The sequence below is a fragment of the Caenorhabditis remanei genome, chromosome IV (assembly GCF_010183535.1).
Source record: "Caenorhabditis remanei strain PX506 chromosome IV, whole genome shotgun sequence".
In the NCBI taxonomy this organism is placed as follows: Eukaryota; Metazoa; Nematoda; class Chromadorea; order Rhabditida; family Rhabditidae; genus Caenorhabditis; species Caenorhabditis remanei.
In genome coordinates, this window is record NC_071331.1 from 23854343 (window position 1) to 23872678 (window position 18336).

Genomic DNA, 18336 nt, shown 5'->3' on the forward strand with positions numbered 1-18336 from the left:
AGACATTTTTGCAGTTTTTCACTGTTTCAGCATTAAGATTATAGAATCCTTTTGTTTAATTCACTCAATGATTTAGGAACGCATTGTAGTAAATTTTCAGTTTGTTGCCTTTTTCTACTATGAATCTTCTTTTTATATCTTCTGTCTTGAAACAGTAATATTTTGACATCGACAAGCCACTCCTAGTTGTATTTCTTATCACCTTATCAATTAGTCATCCCTTTGTTCTTCTTCTCGTTTTCACCTAAAAATTGTTGTTTACTGATAAGATTGATGACTTATTTTCAAAGTCTCTTAGTTCAATTTGACCTCCCATAGCTGCTGGTTTGTCTGTGTGTCCAGATGTCTATCCATAATCCATCTGTGTGTCTGTTTGTCCAGAAAAATTTACTTTTCTTGAACTTCTTCAGTTTGGTAGCTTACAATTAAATAATCTTATTGTTTTCTGTTTGTCCGGATGTCCAAAATCTAGTTTTAAACCAAGAAATGATGTTTCTGAACTTATTTTGTCTTAAAAATGGGGTTTTTCGGTTTGTCCGGATGTCCTAACTCAATTTTTTCTTTATTTCACTACTGTTTCAAATAATTTCAATAGTTACAAATCTTCAGGTAGTGACTTTATGTCTCTATGGCAATATTGTTAGTTCTCTTTTTTTAATATTTCTGAAAATCTGGACATCCGGCTGTCCATCTATGTGTCCCGATGTCCGGATGTCCAAAATATTGATTTGAGCTTTAAAATTTGGATTTTTTTGGTTTGGTCTGTTTGTCCGGATGTCCTCACCCTCATTTTCCTCCACATTCTTTAGTACAAAATGTCTGTTTGTGTGTCAGCATGTCCGGAAGTCCAAAATCTAGTTTTGAGCCAAAAAATGATGTTTCAGAACTTACTTCGTCTCAGAATTTGTGTTTTTTCACTGTTTCAAATAATTTTCATAAAAATCAGAAAATGAAATTTTTGATTTGGGCTAGATTTCTATTCTTAATATTTCAAAAAAGCATCTGCTAAACCGAATTTCCTCACCATCATTTTTTGGTACAAAATGTGCCTCTCTAAACCAAAATTCACTACTTCAAGTTATTCCTCTGTTTGTCCGAATGTCCTGATGTCCAAAATCTAGATTTGAGCCGAAAAATGGTGTTTTAAAACTCATTTTATCTCGAAATTGAGGTTTTTGGTTGATTTGAATGCCCGTTTCCAAAATTTTCAAAATGTTGCAAAATCTGTCTGTGCGTCTGTTTATCCGGATGTCGTCGCCCTCTATTTTCCTCTATTTTCCTCTATTTTCCTCTATTTTTTGGTACAAAATGTCCTCCAAGCTCTCTCTGTTTGTCCGGATGTTCGGAATCTCTTCTTTCTTAGTTTTTCTCCAATTTCACTTTTTTTTCTCGAATTTCTGCTTAATTCGCATCAATTCCAATTCCTAATTACTCCATTTTCCAGCCATGACCACCTCCCCCGACCGTAATCTCAAAGAAGAGATTTTCCAAGCTCTGAAGAAGGAAAACTACGAGTTGACGTGCGAAGTGATGGCTAACAGCACCGCCCTTGCCGTCAAAAATGGACAAGTCCGAAAGTTAAATGGACAGGTCAAAGAGCTCAATGAGACGGTTGCTCAGCTCAACGAGAGGGAGGCGAAAACTCAGAAATTGCTTCATCAATTCGAGAAAAGTGAGATGGGATTGCAATTGGAGATAATCAATATGAGAAAGGAGATGGATGGGAAGGAGGCCAATTTGATGGAATTGAACAAGGAAATCAAGGGATTGAAGGATCGGGCTGAAATCGATAGTATTGGCAAATTGGTTGAGGAAATGAAGCAACAAACCATCAGGGATGAGAAACTAGTCAAACAATTTAAAGTTAAATACGGGCAGCCGAAAAATGAGTTCTTCAAGGATAGTCCTCTGGATGCGATGGGATTGCACAAGGAGATAATGGAGCGGATGGCAGTCCAGAAGGAACTACTCAATAAAGAGGTTAATGCCAAGAACCCGGCAACTGAATTGAAGTTGTCAAAGGAGGAACGGGCGGAGCTCGATCGTGTTGCCAAAATAGGGGAGAATGAGCAGCTGAAAACTCAGTTGCGGATGGTGGAGAAGAAGTTGGAGGAGAATCGGGATAAGATGGAAACGATGAAGATGAAGTATGAGATAGAGTTGAAGGAGACAAGTGAGTTCAGGGTTTTTGGCGTCGGCTTGGATTCAAAAAACAGCTCAAAAAACACTTTTTTTTTGAAATTTTTCGAGATTTCAGTATAAAAATGCTTGAATTATCATGCTCATTCACTTTTTTATTGAATTTTAGATTTTAAGTTGAAAAAATTCAAATTTGTTGAAAAACGAGGAAAAATCTGTCTGTCCATCTGTGTGTCCGGATGCTTGGACATCTGGAAACGTTTTTTTTTTTGGTTTGTCTGTTTGTCCGGATGTCTTTACGTTCTTTTTTTTTCACTTTTTCAAATAAGTTTAAAGGCGTATTGTGGTCTGTTGTGATGTTTTCATATTATAATGTATGAGTTTCGGCGAGTTCATTTTCATAGTTCAAGAACTTTTTAATTCGGTCCACAACCCGCTGAGAGCGAGCACCGGAAAGTTTGGTCATTGAAAGGGTCGCAGAAAATTGGGGGCCGTGGCCTAGAAATTCGATTTCGAAAAAGTTGATTTTTTGAATTTTGACGGTATTTTCGATTATTTTCGTTGTATTTCTTCAATAATTTCGATAGAAAACGGCAAATATTGATAGAAAAACACTAAAAACTATCGAAAATAACGCCAGAAATAGCAGAATACTGAAAAAACAACTTTACAGAAGTAAAATTTCTAGAAAATTCTCGCTGGCCATACTTTCCGTTGGTTTTTTCAGTATTCTGCTATTTCTGGCGTTATTTTCGATAGTTTTTAGTGTTTTTCTATCAATATTTGCCGTTTTCTATCGAAATTATTGAAGAAATACAACGAAAATAATCGAAAATACCGTCAAAATTCAAAAAATCAACTTTTTCGAAATCGAATTTCTAGGCCACGGCCCCCAATTTTCTGCGACCCTTTCAATGACCAAACTTTCCGGTGCTCGCTCTCAGCGGGTTGTGGACCGAATTAAAAAATTCTTGAACTATGAAAATGAACTCGCCGAAACTCATACATTATAATATGAAAACATCACAACAGACCACAATACGCCTTTAATCTGAGAATTTCTCGACATTTAGTAAATCCTGTGCTCCTATGCTACTGACTATGGTACTTGACTATCCTAGCAAATTATGGGTACTGATTATGGTACTAGTTTTCTAATCGAAATTTCTAAATACTGAAAAAAGAGCAGTAATGGGCTTTTCACTTTTCACTCAAATGTTTTGACTGAAACAGTAAATTTTTGCACGGTATTTCCACATTTCTTCCAGACGCCCACCTCGCCGACATGGTAAGCATCAAGGACAAGAAAATCGCCGAGCTCCAAGCTAAAATGGAACAAACCGTCACCACCAACCAGTGCCGAATGAATCAACTCTTCTCGGAAATTCAACGCCGTGAGGAGAAGATTCAAGATTTGTCTCATGAGCTTCAAGAAGCGCAAGCTATCCTCAGCGGCTTCAATTCGCCAAAGGCGCCCCAGCCGGAAGGATTCCAGAAGGAAACTAGAGAGGAGAAGCTGAAAAATCAGTTGCGGACGGTTCGGGATGAGATGAAAATGATGAAGATGAATTATGAGAAGAGATTGAAGATGGGCGATGAGACAAGTGAGAAATTTTATAAATTTTTCTGATGATGTATGTCCAGATGTCCGGATGTCCGGAAATTTAGTTTTGAGCCGAAAAATGATGTTTTGGAAGGTATTTTGTCTCAAAAATGGTGTTTTTTTTTCATTTTTTCACTGTTTCAAATAATTTTTATAACAGAAAATGCAAAAACCCTAAATTTTCTAATCTCCTAACTCTTTTTTTTCCTATTTTTAGTACGAAATGTCTGTCGGTGTGTCTATGAGCTTTCTAAACCAAATTTCAAGTTTTCTTACTGTTTCATTTTCTGAAAATTTCAGAATTTTTCAAAACATTTGCAAATTTTCTGTCTGTGCGTCTGTTCATCCGATTCTCCTCATTCTCAATTTTTTCATTTTTGGGTTTTGAAAGTCTCCATCTTGTTATATTTCTGGATTTTGTGTCTGTTTTTGAACAAGAAATCGTTTTTTTTTCAATAATTTATGTCCGTCCAGATGTCCGGATATCTAAAATTTAGTTTTGAGCTCAAAAATGGGGTTTTTTTAGTTTGACTATCTGTCGGGATGTCCTACAACTTTCACTTTTTACTTTTCCAAACAACTTTCATATCGGAAAATGCAATTTTTGATTTGATTCAAATTTTTTGATTCTCAAGAAACGGCTACTATGCTGACAATTCCAAAATTAAAGGGGGACACCGGTATTCCAAAAGTTGAAGTTTTTGATATGAATCGGCTCAGAATTTTGTGGAATAGAGAAAAGTCTCTTGGAGCCAGGTCCGAAAATTAGTCAAAAACGAGTTATGAGGCCTCAAAGTGTCAAAAAAGGGCCTCTTGCATGGAATTTTTCATTATATTTCAACGTAAAGTTCTCTCGCCGTGCACGTGAAAAAATGCTGAAATATAATGAAAAATTCCATGCGAGAGGAAAAAACTTCAACTTTTGGAATACCGGTGTCCCCCTTTAATTTTTTTAAAAACATTTAATAAAACATTTTGTCTGAAACAGTAATTTTTTACAATTTCAGCCCTAACTGCTCAATTTCACAATATTTTTCTTTCCAGATACCCAGCTCGTCGTCGTCATAAAAACCCAACGTACCAAACTCGCCGAGCTGGAAGTTTCAAGCACCGTCGAGATCGCGCCAGCGGTGCCCCAGTCGGATAGCGAGCAATTTAAAAATCAGTTGCAGATGGTTCAGAATGAGATGGAAATGATGAAGATGAAGTATGAGGAGAGATTGAAGATGGGCGATAAAACAAGTGAGTCTATGGGGCGGATTACTGTTTCAAAATTTTCCCGAATTTGAAACTTTGAAATATCTTTCACTACTTCCTCATATCGTGTGATTTCCTCATATAAGGGTATTGATGTCTGTCCAGACGTCCGGATGTCCAAAATCCAGAAATTCGTTTTTTTTTGGCTCATCTGCTTGTCCAGATGTCCTCATTGTCGTTTCGCTCTTATTATCCCAAAAACTTTTTTTGTTATTCTGAATATCCGACTGTCCATCTGTGTGTCCGGATGTCTGTCTATGCATCAGACATCTGGAATCAGAGAAATTTTGGGTTTTGAAAGTCTCTATCTTTCTATTTTCATACAAAACACCTTTTTTCGATTATTGATGTCTGTCCAGTAATCCGGATATCCAAAACTTAGTTTCAGCTCGATAATAGGTGTTTTTTTGGCTTATTGGCTTGTCTTGACGCTTTTATTATACGAAATTGCAGATTTAAGCATCTAAAACCTTTTTTGGGACTCATTTTCTTCAATTTTCTTTTTTTCTAACTTTTACTGTTTCACATTCCAAACAAATATTTCGCCGCGCAAGTTTGACCGCTTCCTGCCACAAAAGAAAAGAAAATCTGTGTCTCCACCCTCATTTTTCCCCATTTTTTATTTATTTTTAGGTACAAAATGTCTTTCCAAGCTCAATAAACCAATTCTTTTTTGAAAGTCTCAAAAATTAGGTATCATTACTGTTGATTATTCCGAAATTCCGGAATGATTTTTTTCTCACAGTTCCCCAAAATTTTTGCTCTGAAACAGTAAGAATTTTTTTTAAATGTTTCACAATGTTCCGAATTTCTATAACACTATGGTACCAGACTATGGTACCTGACTATGGTATAAATTTTTTGATTCTTATTAAACTAAATTTCCAAACAACTTAACAATAGAGCTGTTCACAGTTTCCGTAAACATTTCTGCTGAAACAGTAATTGTTCAAGCAATAATTTTCCAGATACCCGCCTCATCGGCATCATCAAAACCCAACGTACCAAACTCGCCGAGCTGGAGCTCCAGGAGATAACTGCGGCTCTCAAAGACTTGAAGACCGAAGAAATTGCGCCAGAGGCGCGCCAGCCAGTGGATAGCGATGGCGAGGAGTGGGAGCACGTTGAAGAGGCTGATACCGCTTAAATTGATTTTGTATACTTTTTTTTAGAAATGTAAAATAATAAAATCCCGATGTATTTTTGAAATTTTTTGTAAAAAAAATGTTTTTTTTTAATATTTTAAAGGTCTAAACCCCTTATTCAATACTTTTATCCCAATTTTTTCCAATTTTTTGTAACTTAAAAATTCTAAATCCCCCGAATTTCAGGAAAAATGTCGCTGGATCAACACCAGATGCAAAGATTTGAAGAGATGTCGTAAGTTTTTTTTTTTTTTTTGGGACATCCGGACACACAGACACACATAAAACACTGTTTCAGCACCGCCATGCTCGGAGAGATGGCCGCAAAACTGGAAAAAACGAGAGAGATGTTGAAGGAGATTGTTGGCGCCGAGGAAAATGTGGAAATGTGAGTTTAAAACCATTAAAAACAGAAAATATGACCCGGGGACTAGTTTTTACGAGTTTTGGTTTTCTAGGCCACCAACTGGAAAACTAGTCCATGACCTATTTTTTCTTATTTCAAAGTTAAATAATGCGATTTTCAACAAAAAAAACCTCAAAAAAATCATCGAAACTGTCAAAAATACCCCGGGACTAGTTTTTTCGAAATTTCGTTTTCTAGGCCATCATGTGGAAAACTAGTCCCCGATCTGTTTTTTCTTGTTGCATACCTAACTAATGCGATTTTCAACAAAAAACCTCCAAAAAATCATCAAAACTGTCAAAAATGACCCGGGGACTAGTTTTTACGAATTTCGGTTTTCTAGGCCATGTCTTGGAAAACTAGTCCCTCGGAGTGGTATAACCCGAAAAACTGTTTTTAGACGCTTGAAAACAACAAAAATCTGCAAAAAGTCAAAAAACTAAGCCGCGGACTAATTTTCGACTTGGTGGCCTAGAAAACCAAAATTCGTAAAAACTAGTCCCCGGGGTGTTTTTGACAGTTTTGATGATTTTTTTGAGTTTTTTTGTTGGAAATCGCATTTTTCATGATTTTTAGCTATGGGGACTAGTTTTTGATTTGGTGGCCTAGAAAACCAAATTTGAAAAAAAACTAGTTCCCAAGGTCGAAAAAGTTGTTTTGGAGCTTTTTTCGATGGTTTAGAATGAAAAAAACGATCGAAAATCGCTGAAACAGTCAAATTTGGCTCATGTCCGAGTTTTTCAACACGTGGCCTAGAAAAACAAAATTCGAAAAAACTAGTCCCGTTCTATTTTTTTTTGTTTCATAGCTAAAAAATCATGAAAAAATGCGATTTTCAACAAAAAAAGAACATCTAAATAATTATCAAAATTGCCAAAAATTACCCGGGGACTAGTTTTCTAAATGGTGGCCTAGAAAACCAAAATTCGTAAAAACTAGTCCCCGGGTTGTTTTGTCGATTTTTGCAGTTTTTTTTTTGTGTTTTTGTCCATTTCAGATGTTTTTTTTTCAAAAATTGAGATTTTCAGGCCTTGCTCCGAAGAACCTGAGGATCTGATCGCTGTGATCTCTCGAATCATTGCAGAGAAGGATGCCGAAATCCAATATCTCAAAGATCTGAAAACCAATCCAGGCGCCGCTATCGATAGCAAAATGAATGCTTACCTCTCCATCATCCAAACTCAACTTTTGTCTCAAAACGAATCGGTGCAAGCGGAAAAGCTGAAAAAATACAAGGCACGACTTCAGACGAAGAATGTGAAGATTCGGGAGTTGAGAAATGAGAATAAGGATTTGAATGAGAAGTTGGTGGAGGGAAAGAAGAAGTTTATCGATAAGGAGAACAAATTGGAGGCTGATATTGAGAAAAAGAACAATTTGATTCAAAAACTCGCCACCGGGATGCAGGATTATATGAAGAGTACTACGGCGAACCGTAAAGAATTCGAGGAGGACATCGAGGAGCTCACAGAGAATCTTCAAGAAGCCGAAGATGAAATTGAGAAGATGCAGGTGGAGGCAAGGGAGAGAGATGAGAGGCTGAAGGAGGCGAAGGAGCAAGTGAAGAAGGAATCGGCGAGAATTGAGGAGATGAAAGTGGAGTTGAAGGAGACGAAGGCGCAGTTGAAGGAGTGTCTGGATGATATGAGAATGATGAAGAAGGAGCAAAAAGAGGCGGAGCTAAAGAGGGAGAAGAAGGAGAAGGAGATTGAGGGTGAGGATTCTATTAGCATACGCGTCAAAGGTGCGCCATAGAGAATTTTTGGGCGATGGAAGTGCTCACAAGCACCGTAGATAGCAGAGTTGTCCGGAATCCGGATTCCGGAATTCCGGGTTTTTTGACATTCCGGTTCCGGTTCCGGATTCCGGACTTTTTAAAATATGATTCCGGTTCTGGATTCCGGTTTTTTGAGTCTCCTTTTTCCGGAATTCAGAAGTTGAAATGTGGAAATTGTTTTGAGTTTAAAAGACAGCTATAGTAATTCTTAAAACTTTATATATCATCCATCGAAAACACTCGAAAAAATGACTTGAAAATTTATCGAATCATTCCAAATTCCGGATTCCTAAATTCCGAAAATCGAAAAATGGCATTCCGTACAACTCTGTTAGATAGCTTCCGATGATATTTTCAGTTTCTGATAGACAAATTTTTACTGTAGCCATGTTGGATATAGTGGTTTTCATCATACTTAAAACTTGGGCCGCCGCGTAACTCCCTTCAAACTGAGTTTTATGAGTAGAAAAATATACGAAAACGTAGATCATGATGAGATCTATCTCGTCCGTGGGCCGGCTTTTTGACAATTTTCTCATTTTTACCTTTTCCAGACCCGCGTAGAAATTCACCTGTTTCATGCTGTTTATGAGTTTTTGAATCTATCGTTTTTAACAATTATTCACTTTACGTTCATAGTCGATTCCTACATTTTCTATTTGTTTAAATTAGACCGTTTCACAGTTTTTGCTTTTGAGGATTTTAAATAAATTTTTGATATATCCAATAGACTGTAAAAAAAGAAATACAGTTTGAGCTTTTTATATTACTGTTTCAAGTCATTTTTGTTACACTTTCTGCTTTTTAAATATAATACTCCTATTCTTCCTAGTAAAAAAATAGCATAACTAGTTTACTTTGTTTTGGATTTTTAAAGTCTGAGATGTCCAATTTTCAATTTTCAACTCAATTTTTTTACTATTTCTCGTTGAATAGATGACTTGAGCTCAAAAATTTTAAAAATGTTATCGTTTCACAATGTTAGAGCAAGGTTTTCAGCTGTTTCAACTCATTTCTAACATATTCGCTAAAAGTTTACTGTTTCAAGTTTTTAGTAAAAGTTTTTTGAAATTTTGAGATTTTCAGTCCTTTAAGTATAATTTTTAAAGATAATTGTCATCTGGGGCACTAACTTGCTTCAAAATGAATTTTAAGGCTGAAATTGCTGAAAATGAAAAAAAAACACAAAAATAGATTAAATAGGTCATAAAAAGTGTGATTTTCAGCCAATTTTTGCAATTTTTTTTCTATTAGAACTCCAAAAAAGCCTAATCAAGCCTGGCCAATTAACAAATTTCGCTCAATTTTCCAGACTTGATGTACATCAAATACCTCTCCAAAGTGAACGACACCCCACCAACACCACAACAGCTTCCACCGCCATCAGTTCTCTCACCACGCCAACAACAGTGTCAAACCAACTATCTCTCCATCACTAAAGAGTTCCCAGATGCTCTGAGACTCGTCGATATCAGTCAACTGGTGGATATGATCTGGGATGGGATGACTATGGACGATCTTCGAAACACTTTGATGCGTGTACGGAAGGAGGCGGAGCAAAGAGAGGCGGAGAATAAGGGAATGAAGTCAAGCGACTTTTAACTGTATATCTAAAACTAACTTAATTGATTAAGTTCAAAAAAAATTATCTCAGGGCTTTCTCCACGTGATATCTCATTCTTGCAAGTGCGCTCTAATAGCATTTTTGGCATTTTCGAAATTCTCAAGAGAGCGCGGTTGCACCCAAAACTTGTAATTTTTATACATATATATTTATCTATAATCTGAATGTGAATTTAATAAACTTTTTGGCACGATTTCAAAAATAATTATAATTTTTTAATTTTTCAAGGTTTCTTTCCCCTTGTCATAATATCTTATATATAATTTTTGTACTTTTTTCGAAATGTCTCTCCTAAAATTTCCCAATTTTCAGACACTTCACCCGATGCCAAACAAATCCGAAGACGTGATCCCAGAAGACACCTCTCCACCGGAAGACGCCGTCGCTCCAGGACCGCCACCACCCCCGATCACGGAGCTTGTCGAGGAGGAGCAGCCAGATGATCAAGAAGTCGTCGCTCAACAATCCGTCATCGCCCCCGCCGATGCTCCAGACACCCCAGAATCCGGAGCCCAACCGCCAAAAAAAGAAAAACCCGAAATCGTGTTGCTCATCGAGCGCCTCGTCGGCTACCGTCAGAAGATGATCGAAGACGCGAGAGATGAGAGGGACAACTACTTGAAGTTGCACATCCGCAGATTGAGTCTCACGTAAATCCACCCCGTAAATCTACACATCTAAGTTTTTTTCTTAAAAATGTATACTGTATCCTTCCATCGACACAAGGTTCCCACATAATCACTCCTCAGTAAAAAACATCTACAGTAAGCCCCGTAAATTTTCACTAGATCCCTTAAACTCAGCCCAAAGTTTAGTAAACTTACAGTAAACCCCGTAAATCTATTTAATGTCCCGTAAAATCATCCCAAAGTTTTTTGAGCTTACAGTAAGCGCCCCCCGTAAATCCACGTAGACATCTCGTAAATCTACATAATGCCTCGTATATCCACATCGAACATTTTTTGTTTTGTTTAATCACTCCCCGCAAAACTACAGTAATCCCCGTAAATTTATACCAGATCCCGTAAAGGCCTCGTGAATTCACATAGATGTCTCGTAAATCTCAATAAGGTCTCGTAAATCCACATTTTCATAATTCTACAGTAACCCTGTTTCCCCCGTAATCTCACCCCAATGCTCCGTAAATCTACTCGATCTCTCTCATTTTTCTTTCCCCGTAAATCGACCCAATGATCTCTCTCTTCAATGCCAAATAAATCATTTTTCATTTTTATAACCCGATTTACACCGATTTTTGTTTTTTATTTGAAGGTTTAACCCCCTTTTTCAATATCTTTGACTTCATTTTTTTGTAATTTTTTTCTGATTTTCACATATTTTTAATCAAAATCTCAAGTTTTTCCAGATAAAATGGGACAAGACGCTTCAAAAGAAGCATCCGGCCTGGACCAACTAATTGAAGGTCTTCAGACCCTTCGGGAGCGTTTTCAAACGGACCCCACTTTCCAAAGTACGGTGAAATCCTCACTTGCTGTGAGAAACTTCCAGTTCCCAATGAAAGGGACCGAAGAGGAGGTCACATTCCTGTTGAATTGTGTGGAAGACAATCAGGAAAAGGATAAGATTATCAAGGAATTGAAAGAGGCGTTGGATAAGGAGAGAAATAGCCATTTGATCACGTGAGTTTGATTTACAGGGTCATGACTTACTGTAGAATTACAAATTTCCGAAAACGGGTAAATTTACGACATCATATGTAGATTTACGAAGGCTTATGCTGCTTACTGAAATCTTACAAAAACTATGGTGTGAATTTACGGGGCTTACTGTAGGTAGCGAAGAGTCTCCTAATTTACTGAATTTTCTTACTGTTTCAGCACATGGGCTTATGTTTATATCGATTTTGAGTTTCCGTTACCCATTTTATTTTCATTTTCCCGGATTTGATTTAAAAAAATCACTGTTTCTATTTTAATTTTCTATTTGAAAAGATACTTTGAGGATATTTTTAACCAATTTGTGACAATTATTAAGAATTTAAATTTGAAAAGTGATTTTTCTTAATAAATGAGTGAAAATGTTCTTGCTTTTCTCTCAAATGTTGCTAAAAACTTACTGTTCCAAAATGTTAGATTATTTTCCAATCAAAATGCATTTTTTAGTATTGTAGAGTTAGAAATCTCACAGGGTGACAGAGTTTTGAAACGCGATTTGACTGAGCGGCGACTCAACCAAGTGGTGTGCAAACGCGCCCCACTAGACTTCCGGTTTCGAGGGGAAATAATTTTAATTCATAAAGTCGTAATTTTTTGAATTTACTGTTTCACCCATTTACTTCCCAAAAAAGAAACAATTAAAAAATAATTTTTTAATTGACATAATATTGGAAATATACTTTATAGGTACAAAATGAGTAAAAATAACAAAAATTTGGTCAGAATCAATGGAAAATGAAGAATTTCCGCAAAATGCTGATCTTTTCTGCTCAAAATCTCAAAAATTCAGCTAAAATATTGCAAATTTAGAGCTTAAAAGTGTGATTTTTCACGATTTGCCAGTTTTTCTAACGATTTTCATGAAAAATCCCCCAAAATTTGATCTAGTGATAGCGATAGACAATTTTCCCAATTTCAGAATCCTCGACTGGCAAAAGTCCTCGCCCTCGATCCGCGTCGACGAGAAGCTCCGCCTCTCCAACGACGCCCACACCGGCTATATGGCTCAGCTTCTCGCCGAAAACGAGCAACTCCGCGGAGCCCATAACGCAGTGATCGAAAAGGAGCGTGCGATGGAAATCCAGAAGTTTCAAATGTCCGATCAAGTCGCCTTGATTCTAGAGGAATCTGATAAGAGTCTGGATGCGTTGAAGGCGGAGAAGCAGGAGATGGAACATCAGCTGAAATTAAAGAACGAGGCGATTGAAGCGTTGTCGAAAAAGAATACACAGTTGACGGAGGATAACTGGCAATTGGATAACGCCCGGAAAGCCTATGACTCTCAAATCAAGGCCAACACTACACAAATCGATGAAATCACTCAGAACAATAGGAATCTCGAAGACCGTCTTAAAGAAGTGACCTCTGAGTTGAAAGAAATCTACTACCAACTGGAAACTCATAAAAGCGCTGAGGAGATTGCACGAATCGAAAAGAAGAATGAGGAACAGGCTGCGACTATTGAGATTCTGAAGGGAGAGCTGAATATGGCGAATATTTTGAAGGAGGAGACGGAGAAGAAGCTCAAGATAGTGCAGGAGACGAAGATTCCGAATAGGATGCAACAAGGTTGGTTAGAAAACGATTTGAAACTTTGAAGCTCAAAAATATGAAATTCCGGAATCTGAGGCGCCTTTCGGCGCGTTTTTAGAATTAGAATCGGTAGAAAACTGAGTTTTAGTGGTCTAGCGCGTCTTAGGCGCGCTTTGGAGCTAAAAATCCTTTTTGAAACCTCTAATTAGGCCACCAGGGTAATTAGGTTCATCATTTTCTTACTGTTTCAAAAATTTCTTATTGCAACACATAAACCTCAATCTAGTGATGAGCAGTATATCACTTGTTGGCGTAGAAACCTCTAATTAGGCGACCAGGGTAATTAGGTTCACCTTTTTTTTCACTGTTTCAAAAATACTTTATGACAGTATAAACGTCACGTTTTATTGATGCGCATACTGGACAACTGCGTAATTTTTAAAATGTGTTCTTTATTGATGAGTTTTGTATCAATTTTAAATTCTAATAATAAAAATCCTATTTTTTGGTCTAGAAAACCCACATTTTTTACTGTTTCAAAAATTTCCGATAGCAATATGAACACGGCGCTCTACTGATGCAGCACGTCCTGGAGTTTGCACAATTTTTAGCCTCTTTCTAAAGAAATTTTCAAAAAAATTGCGTTTTCTTGCCTAGAAACCTTTAATTAGGCCACCAGGGTAATTAGGTTCACCATTTTTTCACTGTTTCAAAAATTTCTGATTGCAATACATTAACTTTAGTTTACTGATCGGCAAAACAAACGGTCATTAATTCTCATTTTTTGAACACGGCTTGTACTTTTTAAAATGATCAAAATCCCTTTTGGTGGCCTAGAAATTCTCCAGCTCTTGTCATTTTTCACTGTTTCAAAAATTTCTGATAGCAATATAAACACGGAAATTAACTGATCCGTCGATCGTAGTCCTCTCTAAACTTCGACTACATCATTTTTGGAGAATTTTACTAAAGTTCTGCTACTTTATCTGTTTGGACACCAGGAGTCCGTCATTGTTTCCTTGTTTCAAAACGTTTGGAAATGTTGTATGTGCCTGAAACCACTGATGCATTGATTTCTCAATTTCCTTCAATGTTTAAAAGATACTCAACACGACGGCTAGCTGACCTAAAAACCCCACTAGCTAGGCAATGATTTTACAATTTTTTACCGTTTCAAAAATATTTTATAGGAGTTATAGCGTCACGTTTTCTTGATGCGCAGATTGGTCGCGTTTTTCACTGATTAAAACTTTGGAATTTTGCATAAATTTTAAGTTTTATTGGTACCCATGCAGTACTTAAGGTTGTTAACTTTAAAAATTATCAAAATCCCTTTTGGTGGCCTAAAAACTCTCCAGCCAGGTCTCCAGGTGATTTTTTACTGTTTCAATATTTGTGAAAAGTAGAATGTGACTGAAACCAGTGATGCTGAGATAACGTATATTCCTCATAATGTTTCGGAAACTTTTTTTTTGATATTTTGTCAAAATTGCGTTTTAAGACCTCCAGAGGTTCACCATTTTCTTACTGTTTCAACATTTTCTGATAGCAATATAAACACGGAAATTAACTGATGCAACGAAAGAAGGACCTCTAAACTTCGACTACATCATTTTTGGAGAATTTTACTAAAGTTCTGCTACTTTATCTGTTTGGACACCAGGAGTCCGTCATTGTTTCCTTGATTCAAAATGTTTGGAAATGTTGTATGTGCCTGAAACCACTGATGCATTGATTTCTCAATTTCCAACCATGATTTAACAATTTTTTACAGTTTCAAAAATATTTTATAGCAGTATAAACGTCACGTTTTTTTGATCGCAGACCTCCATCTGATTTTTTCCTGTTCCAAAATTTGTGGAAAGTAGAATGTGCTTGAAACCACTGATACGAGTAATGCAAATACCGCTCCAATATTTTGAAACAACTCGGTCTACGACTTGCTGGCCAATAAAAACTCACTAATTATAATCTATACTTGTCAACCGAGCCGAAACGGGCCGACACGGGCCGGCTCGTAACTCGCGTCAAAATGAATATTATGAGCTGAAAAATATACCAAAATGTAGATCTCGACGAGTTCTATATCTATGATCTACTAAAAGTTGATTGGCTATTCGTTAATGTGCCGCGGGCCGGGAAAAAGTGCCAAAAAACGCGAAAATGGCCAAAAACGCCATTCTAGCCCGGCCCGCGGCATATTACCGAATAGTCATCCGGCCCGTAGTAGGTCACGGACATAGAACTCGTCGAGATCTACATTTTGGTATATTTTTCAGCTCATTATATTCTTGACGCGAGTTACGAGCCGGCCCGTGTCGGCCCGTTTCGGCCCGTTGACAAGTATGTAGAAATCGATAGATAGGCCACCAAAATTTCTCAATTTTTTTCTGTTTCAAAATTTTTGTATAACCGTATAAACGGTACGTTTTATTGATTACAGTTTGGTACCCATTCATCATTTTTGGAGATTTTTACACCTTTTTAGGACACCAAGTGTTGCTCACTTTTTACTGTTTCAAAATTTTTGGAAGTGTTGTATGTGTTTCACAGGGCTGATTCGAGTAGTACACTCTTTACTATTTTCATAAGGTCCAAATTGCGTTTTCTGACCTAGAAACCTTCAACAAGGCCACCAGAGATTTACCATATTTTTACTGTTTCAACATTACCCTCTAGAAAACCTCTAGTTAAGCCACCATAGGTTTAACAATTTTTCACTGTTTCAAAAATTCTTTATGGCAATAAAAACACCACTCTTCTGATGAGTTTGTTGGTCAACTTGCCCCAATATTTCGAAACTACTCAAAATACAATATTTTGCTGGCCTAGAATTCTCTAGTTAGGCCATTTCTTTTTTTCACTGTTTCTAAAACTTTTCTGATGACAGTATGACCATCACATTCAATTGATCCATCCCGGTTGTTCGTTTGTTGGTCTAAAAAATCCTAGTCCTTCTGAACTTTCAAATGATATGGAAATCCAACTGCTAGGCCATCATCATGCGCGCCAAAGGCGCCCCAATTTTGAAAATGCGAAAATTCGCCATTTTCAGCCAATTTTAACGGCAAAAGTGGATTCAAAAACGCACCAAAGGCGCCCCAGTCGCTTTTTCATTTCCTCAGTGTCGAAAATCTAAAATAAATCGTTTAAAATCGGGGTTTTGAATAAGCTTTTAAATTGAAAACGCGCCAACGTCACGCCAGAATTCCGAAAATGCAAAAATTCGTCAAAAATTGATTCAAAAACGCACCAAAGATAGCCCTGCCGCTTTGAGTTCTGAAAATGCAAAAATTCTCCGTTTTTAGTCAATTTTAGTGTCAAAAATCGACTCGAAAACAAGATAAAGGCACCCCAGAGACTATAAATTTTGAAAATGCAAAAATTCTCTGTTTTCAGTCAGTTTTAGCGTCAAAAATCGACTCGAAAACGCGCCAAAGGCGCCCCAGCCGCCTTTTCATTTTCTCAGTGTCAAAAATTTAAAATAATTCGTTTTAAATCGGGGTTTTGAATAAGATTTTGGATTGAAAACGCGCCAACGTCACCCCAGTTTTAGCTTCGAAACTTTACATTTTGAGCTGAAAATCAAAGCCAACAAAACTTACCGTTTCAAAAATGTCTCTTAAAAAAAGAAAAATTTCTGAAAATTAAGAAAAAACTATGATTCAACAGTTTATAGTGTTATTTCAAAACTAATTAAGTTAATAATGAATTAATTAATCAAACTTCTTCCAGGAGCCTCAACCGGACCTCATCTTCCACGTCTCAATCTCAATCCTCCGCGCTTCAATCCCATCCAATATGGAGTCCCAAATCCTCTCAACGCTGCACGCCCTCCAACCACCACCACCGAACAGGATCACGACTCATTAGTCACCGCATTGCTCAACCACACGCCTCGAAACTTTGCGAACTATCAAAATGGCCCATGGGACAATTACTATCAGTCTCCAAGACTCGTCAATAACGCTCCACTGCCTCCAGTGAATGTCAGAGCGATGGAAAGCGAGTTGCAAGCGGTTTCGAATAAGCTGGAGGCTACGGTAAAGGAGATGGATCAGATGAAGAAGGCGCATAAGGAGGATATGGAGAAGTTGAGGAAGGAGATGGAATCTGGAATGTTGTCTGCACGTTCGGAACCATCAATTCATAGTTTTGATCAACTTGACGTTCAAGACCGGTCATATATTACTCCGTTTCATTTCCACCATTGTAGGCCCACCTCAGGAGTCACCTATCAAGCTGAGGAGGAATCTTATGATCCGTACTATAATCGATCATCTTCTCCAAGAGCGCCGAAATACAGATACGAAGGTTGGCGGATGTCGGCTGAGAAAGAAGAAGCGTTTGCGAGAGCTTTTAGTGGGCTTTCGGCTTCAGGTCAGGCTCCGGTTCCAAGAGGTAAAGCTCCAGCTCCAAATCTCCAAAAAAAGGCTCTAAGAGGTAAAGCTCCAGCTCCAAAAGCTCAGGCTCCGCAAGCTCCGCCTCCAAGACGTCAGACTCCGCCTCCAAGAGCCCCAACCCTGGAAGACAGCGTCCGTGAATATTTTGAATATGCGGATCAGCGTGAGAATCAATGCGCAGAGATAGCAGCAGCAAGAGCAACGTTGGCGGCTCCACCAGTGGCTCCAGAAGAATCGGCTCCAGAAGCCACGGCTCCACCAGCGGCAGATTCGGAAGCGTCGGTGGCTCCAGAAGCAGCTCCAAAAGAATTGGCTCCAGAATCACCAGCCGAGAATCTCGAATCGTCTGGCAGCGATGACTCGTGGAGCACCATCACTTCGGATAGTGACTATCAAGATGCTTAGACGCCTCTACAGTAATCCCAGCATCTGTAAATTCACACCAAAGTCTCGTAAATCTACACTGACTTCTGTAAAACTACATTCGTGTAGTTTTACGGTGATTGGTGTAGATTTACGGTGATTGGTGTAGATTTACGAGGGCATTCTTAAATTCTCTTATTTTTGTGTTTTTGTACAGTAACGCTCGTAAATCCTCACTAACCTTTGTAAATCCACATGAGTATAGAATTACGATGGTTAGTGTGGATTTACGAGATTCTTATTCAAATCCTATTATCCAATTCTCTTTTCTTTTTTGTTTTTGTACAGTAACCCAGATTCTACCATTGTTATCTTCAAATTCTTATTGTTACTGTAACCCTCGTAAATCT

The 18336-nt window shown here is 37.7% G+C and overlaps 4 protein-coding genes across 4 annotated transcripts; all 4 read left to right on the top strand.

Annotated features, from left to right (window-relative positions):
• Positions 1-1446: 1446 nt before the first annotated feature.
• GCK72_016002 (uncharacterized protein) lies at positions 1447-6146 on the top strand (the record flags this gene model as incomplete). Its single annotated transcript, XM_053731258.1, has 4 exons — positions 1447-2173; positions 3408-3743; positions 4787-4984; positions 5968-6146. The coding sequence occupies 4 exons, from the start codon at positions 1447-1449 to the stop codon at positions 6144-6146; spliced, it is 1440 nt and encodes a 479-aa protein (XP_053586030.1).
• Positions 6147-6335: 189 nt separating this feature from the next.
• Positions 6336-9929, top strand: GCK72_016003 (uncharacterized protein; the record flags this gene model as incomplete). Its single annotated transcript, XM_003094986.2, has 4 exons — positions 6336-6379; positions 6443-6532; positions 7579-8264; positions 9640-9929. 4 exons carry the CDS (start codon positions 6336-6338, stop codon positions 9927-9929), a joined length of 1110 nt encoding a protein of 369 aa, XP_003095034.2.
• Positions 9930-10275: 346 nt separating this feature from the next.
• On the top strand, positions 10276-10605 carry GCK72_016004 (uncharacterized protein; the record flags this gene model as incomplete). The annotated part of the gene is made up of 1 exon (XM_003094975.2): positions 10276-10605. One exon carries the CDS (start codon positions 10276-10278, stop codon positions 10603-10605), a length of 330 nt encoding a protein of 109 aa, XP_003095023.2.
• A 717-nt stretch (positions 10606-11322) lies between these two features.
• GCK72_016005 (uncharacterized protein) lies at positions 11323-17968 on the top strand (the record flags this gene model as incomplete). Its single annotated transcript, XM_003094990.2, has 3 exons — positions 11323-11591; positions 12547-13196; positions 16896-17968. 3 exons carry the CDS (start codon positions 11323-11325, stop codon positions 17966-17968), a joined length of 1992 nt encoding a protein of 663 aa, XP_003095038.2.
• Positions 17969-18336: the final 368 nt, after the last annotated feature.